Raw genomic sequence first — 24817 nt, forward strand, 5'->3', positions numbered from 1 at the left:
CCAGCTTCTGAGGGTGGGCTGTATAGGGGGCAGCCGGTGATAATGTGCTCGGCAGTCTGTTCAGGCTCGCCACACTCGCATGCCGCACTGTCCGTTAGGCCCCACTTCTTCATAGAAGACTTGAAGCGCCCGACTCCAGTGCGCAGACGGTTCAGCGAGGTCCATAGATGGCGTGGCATGTCTTCTCCTTTTACACCTCCTCCTGGGTCCTGGATGTATCGCTGGATACGGGAGGGCCCAGCTGTCTCCCATGACCGTTTCCACGATGCTGCCAGCCAGGCGTCTCTGGACAAGTCCTCAGGGATAGACTGTAGCATCTCTTGTGCTGCCTTGTTGTAGGGATGGCGAGACTTGAGCCTGCCTGATGGTGCCGGTGTTGTTGTGGCTTTGTGCAGGATGTGCCAGTCGTACTTCTGGGCCTTTCTTGCCAGGGCGAGGGTAGCCGCATCCCGTCGGAGACTGGCTGGGGCGATTCCAGCTAGGACTGGCAGGTAGGACACAGGGGTGGGTTTCAGACAACCAGTTACTGTCCGGATAGCTCTGTTGATGACAGTGTCAACCTTGTTGACGTGGGGGCTTCTGCTCCAGACAGGGGCGCAGTATTCTGCTACGGGCAGGACCAGGGCTTGCGTGGATATGCGTAGGGTCTGGGGGGAAGCTCCCCAAGTTGAACCTGCTAGGCGTCGAATGAGCGAGACCCTTGCTGTTGTTTTGGCCTTCACTTCATCCAAATGTTGCTTGTAAGAGAGTGTTCGGTCCAAGCATACGCCGAGGTACTTGGGGGCTTGCTGGAACTCCAGGCGGTGGTTGCCAACATGCATATCCAGTTCCCTTCTTGCTTCCCGGTTGTAGAGGTGGTAAGCTGCAGACACTGTTTTGCCCATGCTGAGCTGAAGATGCCACTTCTGGATGTAGTTTGCCAGGATGCCCATGTCTCGGTTGAGGCCATCTTCCATCGCCTTCCATGTTGGACGTCGAAGCATGATAGCCAGGTCGTCCGCATAGCCGTACTTGGTGGATGTTGTATCTGGCAGGTCATGAATGTAGATGTTAAACAACATTGGTGAGAAGACGGAGCCTTGCGGGACGCCGTTCCTCAGCCTTCTGAGCCTGCTGGTCTGGCCATCGCTGGTCTGTAGGATGAAGCTCCGGTTGGATATCATCTCCATGATGAACCTCACCATATGCCGGTCCGGGATTGTCCTCAGCAGTTTCAGATGTAGTCCACGGTGCCACACGGTGTCGTAGGCGGCTGTCAGGTCCAGGAATACAACTCCGGCTTTCTCGTTGTCCTGAAAGCTGTCCTCTATGTCCTGAGTGAGTAGCGTAACCTGGTCCACTGTTGACCTGCCTCTGCGAAAGCCGGCTTGTTCCGGGGGGAGTTGTGGGTCCACCACTGGCTCGATACGGCCGTGTATAAGCCTCTCCAGGATCTTATATGGGACGCAGAGCAGAGAGATGGGCCTATAGGACTTCGGGTCTTCGGGGGGTTTATTTGGCTTTGGCAAGGCTATGACGGAGGCACGGCGCCAGGTCTTTGGAATCTTGGACCTCCGGAAGCATGATGAGAAGAATGAGCAAAGCCAGTGGGATGTTCTTTCACTTTGGTGTATGACAAACTCTGGTTGGATATTGTCTCGACCTGGTGACTTGCCTGGCTTCAGTTTTTTCATTGCTGCCCTTAGTTCCGCTGTCGTGAAGTCTCCCGAAAGGTTAGCATCCACGCTGGCTGCCCTGGAGAGAGATGATACCTCACACGATGTCAGACGAGTGAAGTGTTTGTCTGCCTCAGGGAAGCGGCCATTTTTTAGGAGCTGGGAAGCAATGGCGTCGGCTGACACTGGACACCTACGGGGTGTTGTTTTTCTCCGTGAGAGCAGGTTGATTGTCTGCCATGCCTTCCGGCTGGAATATCCCTTTAACCACATAAGCCCTATTGAAAAACGTTCAAAAATAGATCGAATCTAAAAGTTCTTGCTTTACTGTAGATCTATTGTCACTATGCCTATTGTTGTATTGTTTATGATTATCATTTAACCGTTTTTTATAGCCGTGTGCATGTAAAACGCCCCTTTGATTAAACACTCATTTGCCATGCAAATCAATTTCCCAGATGAAGAGAGTGACTCCGATGTTCGCCATCATTGTTCCATTGTATTGGATGATGTGTTTGGTTATAGCTCGGGTGTGGTGGGCATTGTGTTAGCGTGTGTGATTAATTTGATGAGATTAGTGTTTTGATTAAAAAGGCTTGGATAGCATTTTAATATGGCTGCGTTATTTCAGCAGGATTACAGGGCGGGGAGCACCAGGCATATTATCACAGCACACTGGTAACTGATGGATAGGCTGTCAGTCAAAGGTCCCCCCCCCCCTGTGTGTGTGTGTGTGTGTGTGTGTGTGTGTGTGTGTGTGTGTGTGTGTGTGTGTGTGTGTGTGTGTGTGTGTGTGTGTGTGTGTGTGTGTGTGTGTGTGTGTGTGTGTGTGTGTGTGTGTGTGTGTGTGTGCGTGCGTGCGTGCGTGCGTGCGTGCGCTTGCATGCGTTTGTTCAGATTGTGGTTAGATTTAGGGGGATGGGTTGGAAAAACACCTGATTTTCACCTGCCCCGAAAATAGCCGCTTTGCAAGCTGCAATCGCTCCAATAAACCGCATATATCTATGGTTATATTTATACACACGGAAATAGTCCTGTCACATCAGGATAGCCAGACGACAGGCGGGTCTCGACGCTTGTTCAACTGACGGTTGGTGACAGTCTGACGGTAGCCAGTGGTGGAAAAAGTACTCAAATGTTTTACTTAAGTAAGAGTATCAATACTGCAATGTAGAAGTACTCTGTTACAAGTAAAAGTCCGGAATAAAAATTTTACTTGAGTAAAAGTACAAAAGTATTGGTATCAAAATGCACTTAAAGTATCAAAAGTGAAAGTACAAAAATGTTTGAAAATAGTAGATCTACAGTACAAGCTCACAACGTGTCGCGATGCGACGCGTTGTGAGCTTGTAGATCGGCTATTTTCAATTAGCCTAGGTATAAAATAGGGCTAAAGTGGTTAATGTATGTTTTATAATGTAATCATTTATATCTGCAAAGTAACTAGTAACTAAAGTTTTCAAATAATTGTAGTGGAGTAAAAGTACAATATTTGCCTCTGAGATGTAGTGGAGTAGAAGTAAAAGTATAGACAATTGGAAATACTCTAGTAAAGTAAAAATACCTCAAAATTGTACTTAAGTACCACACTTGAGTACATGTAGCCTACTTTACACCACCGACGGTAGCCAAGTGGAAACTGTTCAGAAATCCGGGGGTTACGGCTTTGGATACAACGGTAGCGCTTGCCCAACAGACTGTGGCTGGAGTTGTGAGTGTCCTTGACAACCAGCTCAGCCTTGGCTATACACAATCATGGCTTCTTCTATGTATTCCGTGCAGGAAGGGAAGCTGACCTCCCACGGTGCACTGGGCCGTCCGAGGCCACCCTCTGTAGCGCTTTAACGGGGGGGGGGGGCGGCGCGGTTCCCATAACGAAACAATTTACAAGACAAACGGGCAACGTGAACACGTGTACCGCATACGTCCACATGGATTTACCCGCTCATGTGTCTCGTGTGCATTCATGCAAGTCTCGGTTGATTGTGAGTTTAACCCATTAAGACCGGGAACGCATCCGTGTCATTTTTAAGATTTATTTGGCTATTCAAAAATAGCAGATATACAAGCTCATGGCTTGTAGATGGGTTTTTTTTGCAAATCTTTGAAAATAAATGTTTTTAAGCAAACATTTGTAACTCAAATCTTTGCTTCTGGGGGGGTCCCTGGAACAACATATTTTGAGATGGGGGGGTCCCTGGAACAACATATTTTGAGATGGGGGGGTCCCTGGCCAAATACATATCATCGTGGGGGTCCTTGACATGAAAAAGTTTGAGAACCACTGATTATAGCAACGTAAGTTTTTTCAAAAAACGGTTGGGATTTAGAAAACTTTTTTAGAATCCTGCAGAAGCAAAGATTTGAATTACAAATGTTCGCTTTGAAAAAAGACTTTTCAAAGATTTGCACAAATGTTCACAAATAGCAGATCTACAAGATGCCGCGCTATGAGCTTGTAGATCTGCTATTTTTGTACAGCCAAAGAAATCTTAAAATTGCACAGATTCCCGGTCTTAAAGGGTTAAAATGTGCTCCCATTCAATAAACGCAATTCAACGAGCCATCTCCACGCGGAGAAATTCCAAATGTTGCAGTCGCGCGTGCCCAAGGATATGCACAAATTCCCTTATTATGATACTTTATCAAAGACGGTGCATTGCTCCTCTTTTTCCTTTGTTCATGTCTTTCGCTGTCAGCTAGCGGTGGTGCCGTTGCGTTGAGGCGCAGGTGCAGCTCCCATGGGGAACACGTCGTATGCGTGAGGCACAAAGCAGCCACGTCAGTGAGTCAGAAGCATGATAAAAACCCCTCCCCCGAAACACAATGGCCTTTTTTAAAAGCTGGCTGTTCAAATTCTCTGCCTGCCATGTAAACGCTGTGCGTTGTGGTGGCTGCTGGGATTCACACTGAGAGGATTTTTAGACTTTGAAAACTTTGATTTTGAAAGTTTTTTTCCCTCTCACAAAATATTGGTTCTTCAGTGGTTCTTTGGGTTTGCTTGAGGTGTTTTATAGCAGTGATTCCCCACCTGCGGGGCCCGTGAGGATATAGGAAGTGGGCCCCCAAATAATTGTCACAACACTGAGATTGTATTGAGAATGTAACATATAATATAAAACATTTATGTAAATAAATACAAATATCTAAAATCCAGATTTTTGTTTTCATGATACAGATAGTAGTAGTATTTCCGTTGATCCAAGCTGGAACACAATCAATTGATTGATCATTAACATATACATGCTCTCAATGAACATGCTCTGGCTTTAGTGGGTTATGTAACAGCACACAAGCAGTGGTGGAAGAAGTACTCCAATGTATTACTTAAAGGAGTAGTTCACAAAGGAGACTCTTTGTGTCTCCTACCGGAACCGCTGCTGGTCATCAAATTATTGGCTTAGGAATGCGACAAAGATATCCGTGAATTCAAGTCTCCATGGGGTGACTAATCGATAGGAAAAAAAGCCATTTTGGGGGTGAACTATCTCTTTAAGTGTAAGTAGAAATATCACAATGTTAGAAAAACTTTGTTATGTTAAGTTGCAGTACAGTCCTGTACTTGCGTAAGAGTACAAATGTATTGGCATCAAAATATACTTACAGTAGCAAAGTATACTGTATGTACTCAAATGTTTCTACATTTGTCAAACTTTCTCCAAAATAGCAGATCTACTAGCTCACAACTTGTAGATGTGCTATTTTAGAATCGCCAAAGTGCGGGAAAAAAACATTTGAGCTCGTCGGAAGAGTTTTGAATCTGTTTGAAAATGTCCTTACTTCCTGGGTTCATTCCAAACAGACGTGTCTGTTGTTTTTCCTTTGGTAGGAGGGGCCCTACGTCATGCTGAAGAAGAACTGGGAGTTGCACGAAGGCAACGACCAGTTCGAGGGCTACTGCGTGGACCTGGCCTCCGAGATCGCCAAGCACATCGGAATCAAGTACAAGATCTCCATCGTACCGGACGGCAAGTACGGAGCCAGGGACCCCGAGACCAAGATATGGAACGGGATGGTCGGAGAGCTCGTGTACGGGGTAAGGAAGGACGGATGAATGGAGTGAGGGGAGGGAGGCAGGGAGGGAGGGAGGGAGGGTTAAAACCCATTAAGACCTGAGGCTGATTTTACAAAATGTCTTCTAAATCCTAACAGTATTCTGAAAAAAACGTATGTTTCTATATCAGTGGTGCTCAAACTTTTTCATGTCAAGGACCCCAAAATGTATGTATTTGGCCGCCGTATATGTATTTGGCCGCCGACCCCCATCTCAAAATATTTTGTTCCAGGGACCCCCCAGAAGCAAAGAATAGAGTTTAAAATGTTCGCTTTAAACAATATATTCAAAGATTTGCACACATTTTCACGTGTTTTCAAAAATAGCAGATAGACAAGCTCATATTGTATATCTGCTATTTTTGAATAGCCAAAGTGTAAAATAATGCTTTTTAGCTCAAATGAAAATGTGACACAGATGCTTCTTCAGGTCTTAAAGGGTTAAAACCTAAGTGGACGATATGAAATTGTTGGAGTCGGGAGAGGTCCAGGGAGGGACGATATTGAAGTTAGGGATGGACAGAAGGAGAGAGACAGACAGACAGACAGATAAGATATGACCTTTATTGAGCCCGCAAGGGACATTCAGTCGCCAAATTTTAGAATAGATTTTGAGCTTCTTTTATTCACCTACAAATCTCTGCATGGCCTAGCCCCTTTATACCTGTCTGAACTTTTGGAGCCCTATATTCCAGAGAGAGCGCTGAGGTCAGCCAACCAGTTGCTCTTAGAGGTTCCCATAACCGGGCTGAGGAGTAGGGGTGACCGCACCTTTGCTGCTGCTGCTCCCAGGCTCTGGAACAGCTTGCCCTTCTATATTAGAAGTGCCAATTCTATTGAGGCTTTTAAATCCCTTCTTAAAACACACTTTTATTCCTTAGCTTTTAATCACATTTAAGTTCTATTCTTGATCTCTTGTTGTATGTGATGTGTGACTTTGATGTTGTCACACTCACATACTTTCCTGTTTGATGTTTTTTGTCTCACCATGTACAGCACTTTGGTCAGTTTTGATTGTTGTACATTTGATTTGATTTGAAAGACAGCACAGCAGTTAAGATACAGATTAACAGGGCAAAGAAATAGTAATAAAGCAGATACAGCATGATAGAAATACATCCTGTTCAATGCAACGCCATCAATAATTGGCAAAGAAAATACAATATACAATAATGCAACACAGAGACAGACAGACAGACAGACAGACAGACAGACAGACAGACAGACAGACAGACAGACAGACAGACAGACAGACAGACAGACAGAAAGACAGATGAACTTTTACAGCATGGTTGGGCATTCCTTTGTTAAATAGTTAAAACATCCAAGCAGTCATTTCTCTGCATTGTTCTACATCCATACTGTTGCTTTTTTTTAAGCTGTGAGACTAGAGTGTTCAGTGGTGGACAGTAAACAAAGTCTATTTACTAGAGTCAGTGCATTCATTAGGTGGTTTCAGAGCGTTTACAAGGCTCTGTAAATGCACTGAGAAAACAGTGCACTACTGCAGGAGTGCTGAACATAATAGTGACACAGTAACAACAATGTTTATTTGCAAGCAAAGTACTCCAGTACTTTTAACTCCAATCAAAGTGGGACTGAGCAGCTTTCAGTTGGGTTGATAGTTGACCGGGAGTGTCTATACTTTGACTCAAGCACTGGGGTTGTGTATTTTGTGTGCTATTGGTTTGCATACAGTGCATAAGGTATGCATTTCTTGTCTGTAACTTGCGGAGTTGTGATTAAATATATTGCAGTGGAAAACGTGGATGTCCAAAACCATTACTTTTCAGGAGATGGAGAAAAGAACCTGTGGACCCAATGTCGTTATTATTTAGTCACAAGCTCTTGTTAACCCATTCGGTGCCAGAGGTTTATTAAAACAGGGTACAGTACATCTAGTGCTGGCATTCTTACCATTTACGCCGCGCTGTTTACGGCTGTAGACGCCACGGCGAGGACGCGGATGTAAACAAAGGCTGCGTGCACGATGGCGGAGGGTCCCGTCTATCACCTGGAACAATAATATTTCTATCGCGATCCCCCATTGCAGAGTGATGGCCCATCGAAAACGGCTCGTTTCCACCACGTTAAAAAAGAAATGCGAGATATTAACCTTTTTCTCAAGGAGTTATAATGTGTGCGGACGGGAGGTCGTTTTTTTTGGCATGGATCCTCTTCCGTCCTCTCCTTCTTTCAAGCTCTGTGAATCATTCCAAAGGTGCGTTAGAGCGCCCCCACGTGGAAAAATAAATAAAAAAATAAATAAAAAAATCTCCTCACGGAGATCTCCGGTTATGGCACTCAACGAGTGTATTTGCAAAACTGTGAATTCCCGGTTTTGGCACTCAATGTGTTAATACCACTATTTATAAAGCCCACAGATTTCACTTTCACTTAACCCATTAAGACCTGGTCACTTTTAGATTTGAGCTAAAAAGCATTATTTTACACTTTGGCTATTCAAAAATAGCCGATATAGAAGCTCATAGCAGATCTACAAGCTCATAGTGCGGCACAGAGTGCCGCGCTATGAGCTTGTAGATCTGCTATTTTTTAAAGATCGAGAAAATGTGTGCAAATTAATATATTTATATTCTTTTAAAGCGAACATTTTTAACTCAAATCTTTGCTTCATGGGGGGTCCCTGGAACAAAATATTTTGAGATGGCGGTCCGTGGCAAAATGCATATAATTTTGGGGGTCCTTGACATGAAAAAGTTTGAGCACCACTGATATAGAAACTGATATAGAAACATTAATGTCTCCTCTGATATAGGAGACATTTGTAGAATCGGCTTCAGGTCTTAATGGGTTAAAAAACTAAAAAGCCCCAAATACAGCAAAAATAGAAGATCTACAAGCTTCCAAAAACAAGACCAGGAGACCTGGTTCTGCCAGACCCCTAGTGGTTGAAATCTGAATGGCTGGGTAGGAAAAGAGACCAACCGACCGACCGACCGACAAAGCCTCCTGTAGGCCGACCCCCTGGGTCTGGCAAAAACTATAATAATAATGGAGAGACACGGTTGAAAGCGGTTATTATGTGTGTCTGTGGGTTTTATATATATTGAACCAATGAAAAGTGTCAACAAGAGCTTATGACTAAATAATAACTACGTTGGATCCATTGGAACACATTGTCTTTTTTTCCATTTCCTGAAAATTAAGTATTTTGGACGTGTGAAGCTTCATGTCCTCGCGTTGTGATTTGACAATGATTCAGTGTAGTGACTCACTGCAGACACACTGTGTGTGTCCACGTGCGCGTGCGTGTGTGTGTGTGTGTGTGTGCGCGTGTGTGTGCGTGTGTGTGCGCGTGTGTGTGTGCGCGTGTGTGTGCGTGTGTGTGTGTGTGTCTGTGTACACAAGCGTGCGCGCGCACACACAGCCTCAATACGATCGTTTTGCAAATCCTTGGAGGCTAGGCTAATTAGCCTTAGGTCTCCTGTGTGCAACAGGAAACAGTAGACGTACGTTGGTTTGCAGTTCTGCTTGATCAGGTTTGAATCATTCCAAACATTCCCAGCTGTCAACAAATTGCTCCTCTACTGTCTGTCTGCCAGCGTGGGCAAAGCCCAACAAAATGAAGATATCCACTAAATGAGAACCATGTTGCTATACAGTAGGCAGTGTTGGGCAATATTACTCAGGAGAGTAATATGTTACTTATTACATATGACTCCTTAAAAAAAGTAATAATATTATATTACTTATTACTTGGAATCAGTGGTGGAAAAAGTAATCCCATTCAATACTGCAATGTAGAACTCTGTTACAAGTAAAAGGCCTGTGTTCAAAATATTACTTGAGTAAAAGTACACAAGTCTTGGCATCAAAATATACTTAAAGTACCAAAAGTAAAAGTACTACAATGTTTGAAAATAGCAGATCTACAAACTCACAACGCGTCGTGATGTGATGCGTTTTTCAAATAGCCTACGTATAAAATAGGGCTGAAGTGTTTGATGTATGTTTTGTAATATAATGATTTATATCTGCAAAGTAACTAGTAACTAAAGTTTTCAAATAATAGTAGTGGAGTAAAAATATAATATTTTCCTCAGAGAGGTAGTGGAGTAAAAGTAAAAGTACAGAAAATTGGAAATACCTCAACATTGTAAATGTTGTAGTAAATGTACTTAGTTAATTTACACCACTGCTTGGAATCAAGAGTAATATATTATATTACATCACATAGAGTACCGAAGTCCTGCCGTCACTGCCACTACCCATGGGTCACGGCATAATTTTTTCTCTTGAAATCTTAGATGGCATCATATAAGAACTGTGTTCCAAAAATAAACAAACCACCCGCCGATTCTGTCAGCTGTGTGACTCCGTGTCGTTTATGATATTGAGTTACATTTCGTCACCTTGCTAAACTAATGGCCTAAGTCTTTTTTTTAGGAAAATGATATTGTTGCCTAAGTCAGCTCCTCATGACACTGGCCACCTCTGGTAAAATGGCCCATCTCCTGATTGAAAAGGATCATTCTGTTCCCTCCCCTTTTAGTATAATGGCCTAACTCCCTAGTGTGACTTAGGCCAAAATAGGCCTTTTTTTTTGGGCCTAAGTCACATGGTTTTGTGATTTAGGCCAGATTATTTACTGATTAGGGCCATTTTTGTATTTTATTTTTTGCCTAAATCAGATTTAATCCTATTTAAACCTATTTAAATCTCTTATGTTACATAACTGACAGACAGTGTTATTTCTATTTAAATAGTCATACTTTGTTATACAAATTTTGGGTGAAATGATTAAGAAATATCATACAGTTTTGTTTTGGATCAGTTTTTTTTTTCCTGAAAAAATAAATAAAAATTACATGCCATTAGTTTAGCAAGGCGACGATTTGATAACGTCTGTGTTTGGAGAAAAATACAATAAAAACATTCTTACCCTTTGGATACATTTATACTTTTTCACTGTCAGTTGATGCTTTATCGCCATATGAAAAATAACGGCCTGATCCAGGGGGATAGCGCCCTCTAGCAGCAGCGATGTCAGACTCCGCTGCTCTATACAGTAGTGGTGGAAAGTAAGTACTTTTACTCAAGAACTGTACTTCAGTTTTGAGGGACTTTCACTTTACTTGAGTATGTCCATTTTCCGATACTTTATACTTCTACTTCACTACATCGGAGGCAAATATGGTAGGCTGTGTATCTGAGGCAAATACCTTTTACTCCACTACAAAATGGAAGTATAGCTTTTCATTTATCATAGCTGCTGGGTGGAAACCATGTACTGTACTGTCTTAAACTGTTACCTTTCGGGGAGGGATATGCGTTCCAATGGATCCGATGCAGTTATTATTTCATACTTTTTGTTAAATATTTATGAAACCCACAGACACACTTTCAACCTGCCTCCCTATTTTTCATCTTCAGTAGAGGCGAAGATTATTTCATAGGCAGCATTATAGGCCCTGTTTTAGAAATGTTTCACTGTATTCCATTCATTTTTTTTGTTTGTATTTGACTCTCTTTAGCTTTGCTCATCTGTTATTTATGTTGTTACATTACCCACTAAAGCCCATTTATACTTTGCACGACGGTGTCGCGCGGCCTAAATAGCCAATCTATAAGCTCACAAGAATTATTGAAAGTGAAATTACATTTCACATTCCCTCCCCCGGACACGGGCCAATTGTGTTCGTAGCCTATAAGCGCTCGACAAAGCCAGGCGCTCCATGGTGGATTTGAACCCACAACCTCCGCGGTTGTGGGCAGGCACTTTACCACCCTGCCACCCGAGCGCACCTGGATTTCATAACATTTTGATAGTATTCACTATACCTTCACCAAACGCTGGAGAAATTAGTTTTTTGACTCAACAGTAGAACATACGTGTGTGTGTGTGTGTGTGTGTGTGTGTGTGTGTGTGTGTGTGTGTGTGTGTGTGTGTGTGTGTGCGTGTGCGTGCGTGCGTGCGTGCGTGCGTGCGTGCGTGCGTGCGTGCGTGCGTGCGACGTTGATGAATGATTTATATTCCGTGCGCATTCCCCCCACATGTCCATGAATTACTCCTCTGTTGCTGCTCCTCCATCTTCACCTCCTCCCTCGTTCACCTCCCCTCCCTCCATCTCTGTCTCCCTCCCCCCTCTCACGCTCCCTCTCTCCATCTTTTTTTCTCTTCTCTCCTGCCTCCTCCGTCTGCTCCATACCCCTCACCCTGTCCCTTCTCCTTTATCCTGCTCCATACCCCTCACCCTGTCCCTTCTCTGTCTGCTCCATACCCCTCACCCTCTCCCTCCTCTGTCTGCTCCATACCCCTCACCCTGTCCCTTCTCCTTTATCCTGTACTGTTCAAGGTTCATTCAGCGCTAATTTTGAGTTTAGTTTCAGTCATTGTCTTTTGAATAGAATTCCATTTAGTTTAGTCATATTTTTTGTCATCTGAAATGTTTTAGTTTTAATCTAGTTTTACTTGACTAAATACCATAAGATTATTATTTAGATGACTAAATAGCGTCGTAATGCTTGATTTATACTTGGCTGTGTGCCGAAAATAGCCGATCTACGAGCTCACACCGCGTCTGCGAAGCATTGTGAGCTATTTTCGGAGTGTGACAGCCACACACAGCCACGCATAACATGACTTGTCTTTAGTTCTTCTGAATCTCGGAAACTTCGGCTTGTTTTTTTATTGGCTGACAAAATTCCCAGTGAAAAAAGGTAGTCGACAAACATTTTTCGTCATCGTTTTAGTCTACGAAATTAACACTGGGTTCAAGGTTCAAGATGGTCTTTATTAACCCTTTAAGACCTGAGGCGATTCTTAAAAAAAATCTAAATCCTAACAGTTTTTGGAAAAAATCTAAACATTTTTTTTTCACGATTTTTCAAAAATAGCAGATCTATAAGTTCATAGCGCGGCACTCGGTGCCGCGCTATGAGCTTCTATATATCTGCTATTTTTGAATAGCCAAAGACATCTAAAGTGACACAGATGCGTTCCAGGTATCAATGGGTTAATGACATCCTGTATACTGGTACATAATAGCAAAAATGACCAGCAGCATTGGTAATAGTTATTAAAAAATCACACCCTGTGTGAAGTGGGCGGTGTCTTGCTAGCTAATCACAATACTGAATGGAGTCAACCAATCATGTACAAAAAATGTATACATTTATTGAAACACTCTTTATGATGGACGAAACCATAACTTGAAAAAAAACAAATGTATGTTTTTTTTCAAGTTATGGTTTCTTATATAGGGCTATGCACATGTATCATGTGACACTGGCCAATCACAGTCCTGAATAGACTGTGATTGGCCAATCACGGTGCAGGATAATTGTACAATTTTTTTGGCCAATCACAGTGCAGGATAATTGTACAAATTTCCAAACCTCACTTATAGGGGCGGTTTCACCGCCCGAAGAAGCACAAAGGAAACATAATATATAAAACAAGAAACATTACTATTAGCGTTTCCCAAGCTTAGGCCAGCTCGTTCATCATCCGTCTTGATTGTCTGCAGGGAAAAAGCTCTTTAGCAGGTCATTGTGTCCAGAAGGTTAAAACGTATTGCCAATGGTCCTTGAGTAGCTCTGTGCCTGCAGTACACTATGTACTATAACTGATGTCATCTTCCTGCTAGCACTGTGATAGAAACTGAATTTAAGTTCGGATTTTGTCTGAACATAAATTGCTTTCTTTTTTCTCTTTCCTTCCTCGTCTTCACCAACTCTCTGAGGTTTAAGATTTAAGAGATTCATGAGTCATGATTTAACCCATTAAGACCTGAAGAAGCATCTGTGTCACATTTTCATTTGAGCTAAAAAGCATTATTTTACACTTTGGCTATTCAAAAATAGCAGATATACAAGCTCATAGCGCAGCACCGAGTGCCGCGCTATGAGCTTGTAGATCTGCTATTTTTGAAAAATCGTGAAAATGTGTGCAAATCTTTGAATATTGTTTTAAAGCAAACATTTTTAACTCAAATCTTTGCTTCTGGGGGGTCCCTGGAACAACATATTTTGAGATGGGGGTCTGCGGCCAAATACACATAATTTTGGGGGTCCTTGACATGAAAAAGTTTGAGAACCACTGATATAGAAACATATGTTTTTTCAGAAAACTGTTGGGATTTAGAAGACATTTGTAGAATCGGAACCTCAATGGGTTCCAATTGTACAAGGCGAAGCCTTAATGGGTTAATAGGCTCTATGCACAGCAGCCATATATATATATATATATATATATATATATATATATATATATATATATATATATATATATATATATATATACATATACATATACATATACATATACATATATATATACACATATACATATACATATACATATACATATATATATATATATATATATATATATATATATATATATACATATATATATATATATATACATATATATATATATATATATATATATATATATATATATATATATATATATGGATATATTTGTATAATCTATTACAGTGATTAACTGTTACACCCCTAGAGTATATGTCAAATCATTGAGCGGAACTCTCTCTCTCTCTTTGGTCTTGTAGAAAGCAGAGATAGCGGTGGCCCCACTGACCATCACGCTGGTGAGAGAGGAGGTGATCGACTTCTCCAAGCCCTTCATGTCTCTGGGCATCTCCATCATGATCAAGAAGCCCCAGAAGTCCAAACCGGGGGTCTTCTCCTTCCTGGACCCCCTGGCCTACGAGATCTGGATGTGCATCGTCTTCGCCTACATTGGAGTCAGCGTTGTGCTGTTCTTGGTAAGTGTGACAGTTTCCTTTTTCTTTTCCTTTCCTTTCCTTTAACCCATTTAGACCTGAGGCCCATTCTAAAAACGCCTTCCAAATCCTGACCTAAGATTTCTGAAAAACTTCAAATATTTATTCAAAAATTACAAAAAAAATGATGTTGCTATATACTGTACATAGCAACAGGAACCCTAAAAGGGGTTCCCGCCCTGAAAGGTATAGTTACAAAAAGGGGTTCCCGCCCTGAAAGGTATAGTTACAAAAAGGGGTTCCTGCCCAAAATGGGTTAAGAGTAGACTACAACAAACTCTCAGTCCTAAAACGTATTATAGTGACTTCATAGGATAAATGTGACCTAACGGAAAACGTTTGAAGTGACGGGGGTCCTCTTCACGTTATTTGACGCCGTCCCGGTCACTTCCGCTTTATGACCACATTCCTGGAATGTGGAAGTGCCGTTCTCAAACCCAAGACGTATAAGGGTGGCGGCTCCGCAAAAAAAATAAAAAAACTTCGAGTTGCGTCCCGACAGGGACAGAATCTTCGCTCCTCTAGTCAGCATGTGCCGTTACGGGTACCACTGACGTGTCAAACGCTTGACGTATGGTCAAATTCGTCCCAAGCCGTCGCCCGTTTGCCGTCTTGGGAGAGAGAATGAGTTTTTTTTTTCACCCCTTTTCTCCCCAAAAACGTATGACAATTAATTCCTCTGCCACCACTTCAGTGAGGTCGTGGGCGACCAGAAAAGCTTTTTAAAATAAAGGCAATGCAGAGATCAAGTGTTTGACAGAGAAACGTCTCTGTTGGTGTTTTAACCCCCGCAGGTGAGTCGTTTCAGTCCGTACGAGTGGCACGCTGAGGAGCCAGAGGAGGGCGCCACTGAGCTGGGTCCCACTGACCAACCTCCCAACGAGTTTGGAATCTTCAACTCTCTCTGGTTCTCACTGGGTGCCTTCATGCAGCAGGGCTGTGACATCTCACCACGGTGAGTGGAACTGTTTAGACAGATGCTATACTAGGTTCATTTTTTACCTGGTGTATCCTAGTTTCTTTGAAGCACAGTGTTTTCTCCATCAGGCCTGAACGGCCGAAGGCAGGAGATTATGTTTTTGCTCCTGTCGTCTGTCTCTCAGTAGGCCAAGGAAGAACCTACACCCCAATTATTGTTTGTTCAAATTGTCCTGTTATAACACCACCATGAGGCAGATTCTTGCAAAAATAAATGTTGCTACTACTCCTACAGATTTTGTCCGGACCTGTGTGAACACCTCATCGCTGTAGTCATGCGATCATTCCGATTGGCTATGATGACAAAAAAATCTCCTACTGTAAATCAAATTAGTCGAAGCATATGATAGCTTGCTGCTTGGCAGAAATGGGAATTTGAAAATATGTTTTACAGAGATTTTAAAATATGTATTGTGAATGGAAATGACGAACAGATGACAGCTTACCTTCTCGGCTTTCGGGAGGTGTAGTTCCTGACTATATCGCGTCCGGAGATTGTGGAATAGTAGTCTGTCTACAAGATACTTGGATAAGAGTATCTGCTAAATGGCTTTATAGTAAATAGTCTTAAATTGTGGCGATTCTGAACATTTTGAGACACCTTCCTTTATCAATGAGCTAGCTATGTTCTGTTTGTGGATTTTTGTCTTGTGCTGTCCATGGCATTTGTGAAATATCCTGTATCTTGGTCAGTGGATACTTGTAAAAGAGACTCAGTCTGTATTTTTACTGGTGAAATAAAGGTTACATAGATGTACCAGAAAAACACACACACACACACACACACACACACACACACACACACACACACACACACACACACACACACACACACACACACACACACACACACACACACACACACACACACACACACACACACACACACACGTGAGTGAAAATTTCCCTCATACACCGTAGCCCTTTGGTCTTGCCATATGGTTCTGCCACATTAGCGTGCTAGCAGTTTGCTACCGTAGGTATGTATGAATCTTTAATGGAGCACTGAAAGGCCAGCTCCCCGTCCAGCTCGATTTTTGTAGAATATTTATATGGAATATGGCATTTTATTATTGATAACCTGAGAATGCAGTTCAGTGAAATATTCATAGCCATCACGTCCGCTAGACTGGTGGTGGTGGGAGCGGCGGGGGAAATAGAGTTTTTTACACAAAAAAGAGCAGAAAGTGAATGAAGGATTGGAGGTGATTGTGAAGAGTGCAGCGAGGGAGAGCAGAATACATTTATGAAACAGAATAGAGTGAAGAAGTACTGTATGTGACAGTCTGGAGAGATGGAGCAGCTGATGTATTATGGTGGAGGTGGACGCTCCTCACACTGTTCTGTAGGACACTGTGCTATAGTTACTGGTGTGAGAGAGAGGGAGAGAGAGAGAGAGTGAGAGAGAGAGAGAGAGAGAGAGAGAGGGAGAGGGGGGAGGGAGAGAGAGAGAGAGAGAGAGAGAGAGAGAGAGAGAAGAGAGAGGAGAGAGAGAGAGAGAGAGAGGGAGAGGGGGAGGGAGAGAGAGAGAGAGAGAGAGAGAGAGAGAGAGAGAGAGGGAGAGGGGGAGGGAGAGAGAGAGAGAGAGAGAGAGAGAGAGAGAGAGAGAGAGAGAGAGAGAGAGAGAGAGAGAGAGAGAGAGAGAGAGAGAGAGAGAGAGAGAGAGAGAAAGGGAGAAAGGGAGAGAGAGAGAGAGAGAGAGAGAGAGAGAGAGAGAGAGAGAGAGAGAGAGAGAGAGAGAGAAATGATGATAGGGAGACGAGATGCATTTCAGTTTGTGCTAAAGAATGATTTAAATTGTCTATTATATAGATGTCTCCTGTGTATATTTGTCTATTATACATGTACTAGATACAGTGGTGTAAAGTAACTAAGTACATGTGGGCAATTTTGAAGTATTTGTACTTTACTTGAGTATTTCCAATTTCCAATACTTTTACTTCCACTACTTCTACATCTCAGTGGCAAATATTGTACTTTTACTCCATTACAATTATTTGATGTATTGGATTGTATGATTAACATACATTAACAACTTCAAACCCTTTATACATTTCGGTCATTTGAAAATAGCCCATCTACAAGCTCACAATGCGTCGCGATAAGACGCATTGTGAGCTTGTAGATCTGCTATTTTCAAAAGATTTCTATGCTTTTCAAAACTTGAAATGGGACATTCTACATAATGAGTACTTTTCCTTAATTTTGATGCTTTTACTTAAGTGAAACATTTGAGTACTTTTTCCACTAGATGTGATGGCATTGAATAAACTACTGGAGCCTAGTCTTTACTTGAAGCTAAGTCTAACTCTAAGCCTGTGTATACTACATTTAACCACTTGAACCCCAGCGTTAGTATACTGGTGGTGAACATTTGGCAAAAATAGCAGATCTACTATAGCTTGTAGATTGGCTATTTTATGGCAAAGACATTTGGTGTAGAGGATCTAGCACATAGCCGTGGGAGACCCCAGTCAAATAAGTAGGCTGTATAGCCTCTAACCACTTGAACCCTAGCATCCCTGTAATCAACACAGTCTCACTGCCCCGAAGTCACATGTTGACTTTTGTGCAGAACGCCTTCCAGTCACATTGTGACTGTTGGGCCTGTTGGGCCCTTCTCTTTCATCTCTCTCTCTCTCTTTCATCTCTTTCATCTCTCTCTCTCTCTCTCTCTCTCTCTCTCTCTCTCTCTCTCTCTCTCTCTCTCTCTCTCTCCCCCCCCAGACACCTGTCGTGTCGCTCTCCTACTCTCTCGCTTTACTTTGAGTGACAGGCCAATTCCAGCCCCGAAACTCTGAAAAATGGTAGACACACTAATGCTATGTGTGCACACAGGCACGCACGTACAATACTGTGCACCTACAGTACTACCACACAGACACACACACAATTGCACACACTCACGCACATACAGTAGTTCTACCACACAGACACACACACACACACACACACACACACACACACACACACACACACACACACACACACACACACACACACACACACACACACACACACACACACACACACACCCCTGTCACACTCACACTCACACACACACACACACACACACGCACACTCTCACACACACACACACACACACACACACACACACACACACACACACACACACACACACACACACACTCACACACTCACACACACACACACACACACACACACACACACACACACACACACCTCTGTCATTCACACACACACACACACACACACACACACACACACACACACACACACACACACACACACACACACACACACACACACACACACACACACACACACACACACACACACACACACACCTCTGTCATTCACAGGGCCTTGCCATAGACGAGTGTGTACAGCCCTTGGGTCGTCATAGCGATAATGTGATGCTTAACATAAAGGAAGAATGTGTCATTGAAATCACCTGCCGCTGTCAGTGCCGTTGAATAGAGCCGGCTTACTGCCGTCATGGCAACTGATAGATGCTAGGTCTAGAAATGGCAGATCATATCCATGAGAAAGAAGGAATCTGACACTCAATGGGCTTTCTACATCTTCTCTGTCAGAAATAAACCTTGTATCTCCATACAGTTACTGTGACTGGATTTTAAAAACACTGTTTTTTTCCCGGAAGTTTTTTTGTAAAGATTTTAGCATTTACATGAAGCATTCATTTTCTTTTCATATGAAAGCAGAGAATTATAATGAGATATTGGTTAATTAGTTAGGTAAATAGTTTTAGAGCTATAGCTTAAAGCAGGGGTCTTCAACAGGGGGTCCGGGACCCCTAGGGGGTCCTCAGAGTTACTACGGGGGGGCCGTCAAATCTTTGTGTGATAGGATATCTTTTTTTTACATTAACCACTTGACTTGAGCCCTATATAATCCCTATTCTTAGGAGAACTTTAGCCACAAGTAGCAGATTTACAAGTTCTCAACGCCTCGCGCTGCAAGGCGTTGTGAGCTTGTAAATCGGCTATTTTTGGGAAAAAGAGCAGATCAAGTAAAAATGTTTAATCTGAAACATTTTTTATATAATATAGTGGGGTCCCTGCTTCATCTCTCTCTCAGCTAGGGGGTCCTTGGGAACTCCTTGAATGGCCGGCCGGTCCTCCATTAGCCAATTTTAATATAAAATAATGAATGCCCTACTACGTCATACAAGGATGTCATGCAAAAGTAATGATCTGCCTTTTTTTTGCTATTTTTGAACGTTTTTGAAAGTGAAAGTGGTTAAGTCTGTCAGTGGGTTTTATACACATTAAACCAATGTTGAGTGTTTATATTAACAATGTACAAGCGCTTATGACTGAACAATAGCTACATTGGATCCATTGATTCTTTTAGCCAGTGGTGGAAAAAGTACTCACATGTTTTACTTAAGTTAAAGTATCAATACTGCAATTTAGAAGTACTCCGTTACAAGTAAAGGTTTGGAATTCAACATTTACTTGAGTAAAAGTACAAACGTTTTGGTATCAAAATGTACTTAAAGTACCAAAAGTAGAAAGTAGTCATTATGCAGGATGTCCCATTTCACAAGTTTTCAAATATATAAAATGTCAAAAGATCTTTTGAAAATAGCAGATCTACAAGCTCACAATGCGTCGCATCGCGACGCATTGTGAGCTGGTAGATCGGCTATTTTCAAATGGCCGAAATGTATATAGGGCTGAAGTGGTTAATGTGGTTCTGTAATAATAATCAAAATCTACAAAGTAACTAGTAACTAAAGTTTTCAAATAATTGTAGTGGAGTAACAGTACAACATTAGTAGAAGTAAAAGTAGAAGTAAAAGTATGAGAAATTGGAAATACTCAAGTAAAGTACAAATACCTCAAAATGTTACTTAAGTGCAGTACTTGAGTAAATGTACTTAGTTACTTTACACCACTGCTTTTAGCCATTTTGGTAAAAAAGGTACATACAAGGTTTCCGCCTGACAGTGATGATATCCATCAGAAAGAAGGAACCTGCCACTCAATAGGCTTTTCATATCACTTTTCTTTGCCCTTCATTCAATTCCCTCCGCTCGGCTTTCACTTGGGTCTCTATGAGATGCATGTTGAAAGGAAAACTGTGCAGGAAGATGAAATAAAAAAAGGTCTAGATGATAGATAGACCTTTATTGAGCTCGCGGGGGATTGTCAGTTGTCATGACAGTACCGCAGTCATGAAATACATGGACAGATACAGAAAATGTCCATTATGTTGGTTTGGCCGATATATCAGCCATTATTTGACTTTTTTGACGTCATCGGTATCATTTTTGAGGTATTTGTACTTTACTTGAGTATTTCCAATTTCCATTATTTTCACTTCTACTCCACTACATTTTGGAGACAAATATTGTACTTTTACTCCACTACAATTATTTGTAAACTTTAGTTACAAGTTACTTTGAAGATATACATTATTACATTGTAAAACACACATTAACCACTTCAGCCCTATTTTATACATAGGCTATTTGAAAATAGCAGATCTACAAGCTCACAACGAGTCGCATGGTGACGCGTTGTGAGCTTGTCGATCTGCTATTTTCAAATATTGTAGTACTTTTACTTTTGGTACGGTAAGTATATTTTGATGCCAATACTTTTGTACTTTTACTCAAGTACATTTTGAATTCTGCACTTTTACTTGTAACAGAGTATTGCAGTATTTTACTTAAGTAAAACATTTGAGTACTTTTTCCACCACTGATCGGTATTGGTAATTATGCAGCTGATATGTGTCCTGAATTTTAGCCACTTTAAACCTGGTGTCCATAGTGCATGTCAAAAATAATAGCCAAATTTACACTTTTGACAAAATATGTGTTAAAACATTGGTAATCAGTGGTCTAGGACTCAAAATCTGACATCGGTCGGTCTCCAGCTAGGATTAAAGACTTATTATAATAACAGAAGAGTTGTCACAGGTAGTGACACACATGTATTTGGAATAAAGTAGCAGAAAACAGGAGATTTAGGTACACGACTCTTGCTTGTTCCTCTGCATTTGGACTGTCTGCAATTACTAAATAATTGTAGTATGATGTATGAGCTATTAAAGATGGTAAAAGTGCACTGATGGTATATTAACAGTATATTTAACAGTAAATTATTGACTATTATAAATATTGTAAACATGCACTAACATCACGAATAGAATATGAACAGCTAGTATTAACATAAACAAATAATTGGCAAAACACTAAGATTTAACTTATAATATAATATAACATTACAAAGTAATACCAATAAATAAGAACGTAAAGTATACGTTAGTTACATTGATCCAAGGTGGAACACAATTGGATCGATTGATCATTAAAATAAACATGCTCTGAAAAGGCAATGGCAGCCCATGCCATCTGAACACAGCCGATAGGCTGCCGTGTTAAGTGGTCACATGGGTGGGCCGCAAACGCTTTTGAGATATTCAAGTGGGCCCTGATCCAGAAAAGGTTGAGAACCACTGACATATAGGCAATGTTCCCCCAGTAATGCGGGCAAACACGTCAGTCAATCCACAGTGGATAGTGAGAAATGTCCCCCAAAAGAGCAGGGATTTTCTTTGTTCATCCAGTCCAAAATGTAATTTAGGACGCATATTTCTTTGTGTCGAGGCGTGTCAACCCTCTCAACATTTCGGCAAACCAAAGAAATCCAAAGAACAGCTGATTAATGAATGCGTGGACACACTGTAGTGATGGCAGCCATATGCAGCGTAGAGCGGAGCGTACAAGAGCCTCCAGCCAGAGATCACATTAACCTTGACAGAGACGCTTCCATTAGATTTAAATGAAATGCTCTCACAGCAAATCAATTAAAAACGCACCTGAGGGTGTAGTGTGTACCCCGCCCACACAGGTCTCTTGACCTATGCCTGTCTGTTCCTGAGATATGGCTAATTATGTCTTTTTGCTCTTGACCGCTTTGACCCCAAAAATTAACCAAATTAACCATCCGCGTCATTATAAATGAAAAGGCTATTTTTTTTTTAAGCAACCATGCCAGTGAGCTGACATTTGAAGGAGTCGCTGCAAAACAAAACATAATCGTTATGTTTACCACTGCCTTAAACATGTAGTGTTGTTAGCAGGAATAAACCATAGAATATAATATATCTAGAGGGCGGACAGCCCCGCCCTCACCTATTATTTTCAATGAAAGTTGCTCACCAGCGCATGAAGCACCCGGAAGTACCTCTGTACTTCCTGGATTGGCTCCAACGTTGGAGCCAATAGAGCAGGCGAACTAGCGTTTCAGACGATAGAAGCGTGTGCAGTAGCGTCCCTGCAATACCAGATTTGAGGCTTCAATCATTCTCCGTGGTTCTGGGGGCTTAGAATAAAGACAAGGGAGGAGCCAAACCGAGTTCCTGTCCCTACACAAAAAAGGAGGTGGTGCAAAAACATATGGGGGATTTTTTTTGCCCCCTTTTTTTTTTACCGAATGGGTTCCCAGATTGTGTTTAACACATTTGCCTGGATTGGATTTGAACCCGGTTTCCTGCGCAAGTCCAGCATTTGTTTTTTACCATTTAGCTAATAGAGCCTGCCTGCTTGCTCAGGGGATAAATTTAATCTTGACCATCAGGTCAAAATTCATGTCACATCCTGTGTCTGGGTGAGACATGATGTTTGACACTGATCTAAACGTCTCAATAGAAGAGCAGGGAGACAAAATACAAGCCACCCCAATTGTATAATTGTATACGTTATATTGTATTAACATACTCTACCATACAGATTGGACACATTTTTATTTTATTCATAATTTTTTTTACATAGTGCTGCTTTAAACAAACAATGAATGCATGCACGTAGGCATGAACGTAGGCATGAACATGGCAAGCAGGTCTACCTGCATGCAGGCATACAGACCTACATGCATGCATGTGGCATACAGGCCATCTAATACAGGCATGCAGGCGGACACGCAGGCAGGCAGGCAGGCAGGGTAAATACTGAAATGAAATAGTTGAAAACCGCTTTTTTTCCACCCACACATACGGCACGGCATTATTACATAGTCAGGGCCAAATGATTCAGAACCATAATTCAAACTCCACTGGCTGGGTTTGCTCAACAGCTGTTTTCTCACAGCTTTCAAAATGGTCTATATTAAACATGATAATGGTGGTTTGCTTGCCAGCGACCCTTTTCAAATGTCAGTTTCACTTCCACGGCTGCTTAAAAAAAGTGAGTGTTTATTACATGATAGCCTGCTCTGCCACAGTGGTGTTTTTATTGGTTTAGTGTTACATTACTGTGACTCCTCTGTGTCTCCCTCCCTTCCTCTTCACCCCTGGTTCTCCCATCATTTCTGGTGGAAAGTAACCAAGTATATTTACTCAAGTGGTACTTTTTCGTGAGCATGTCCATTTTGTCAATGCCTTATACTTCCACTACTCCACTACATCATATATTGAAAACTTGTATTAGTTATGTTACGAAACTTACATCGATCAATTAAATCCTATTTTATACTTCATCTGTTAAAAACATTGGCAGTCTACAAGCTTGTAGATGGGTGAATTTCTCTCCAGAATCTCGACGCATTTTGAAAGCTTTTGAAAATAATAATAATAATTAGTGCTTTTGTTTTTTGATACTTTTAAGTATATTTTGATGCCAATACTTTTGTAGATTTACTTAAAGGTAGGGTAAGTGATATTTTTGGGTATTGTTGTTTTGTTTTGTTAAAAAGGTTACAGTACCATATTCTGATAGTAAGCATTGCTACAGAGCGTTTGTTCGGTCACAGGGGTCTCTCCAGCTCTTTAGTAAACAGAATACAGTACATTTTCAGGTAGGTGACAACATTTAAGCCAATCAGGAGAGAGCACTGAAAATGCATTTTCTGTTTAATAAAGAGCTGGAGAGACATGGAGAATCCTTTTACTGATCAAACACTCTATGAGTACCCTCAGAATATAGAGCTATTTAACACTTATTTTAACCAAAGTAAATCACTTACCCTACCTTTAAGTAACATTTTGAAGGCAGGACTTTTACTTAACAGAGTATTTGTCAGGAAGAGGACGAGTAGGACCCAAAAGCAGGACTCCAGGCAGGCAGGATCATATCAAAGTATTTATTTACCAAACAGGCAGGTTAACACAGGTACAGTAGGTACTGTACTGTATGGCTAACTGCCAAACACAGACTCTCCGACACCGACAAGAACTCACAGACCGTGACAGTATTGCTACACTGTGTTAAAGCTACTTTTACTTAAGTAAAACATAGTACTTCCTCCACCACCGCTCCTCTCCTCCTCTTCACTCTCCCTCCACCTCCTCTTCCTCCCTCAGGTCTCCCTCCCTCCACTCCTCCTCCTCCTCTAGAGA

The 24817-nt window shown here is 41.8% G+C and overlaps 1 protein-coding gene across 1 annotated transcript in view; it reads left to right on the forward strand.

Moving 5' to 3' along the window:
- The window catches only part of gria4a (glutamate receptor, ionotropic, AMPA 4a), a gene marked incomplete at both ends in the record, with an annotated part of 221244 nt that overhangs the window by 150209 nt on the left and 46218 nt on the right, over positions 1-24817 (forward strand). The window contains 3 exon segments of the mRNA XM_080429317.1: positions 5485-5691; positions 14252-14467; positions 15280-15440. Of these exon segments, the coding sequence (XP_080285443.1) occupies positions 5485-5691; positions 14252-14467; positions 15280-15440 (584 nt within the window).

The sequence above is a fragment of the Gymnoscopelus braueri genome, assembly GCF_963280865.1.
Source record: "Gymnoscopelus braueri genome assembly, chromosome: 5".
NCBI lineage: Eukaryota > Metazoa > Chordata > Actinopteri > Myctophiformes > Myctophidae > Gymnoscopelus > Gymnoscopelus braueri.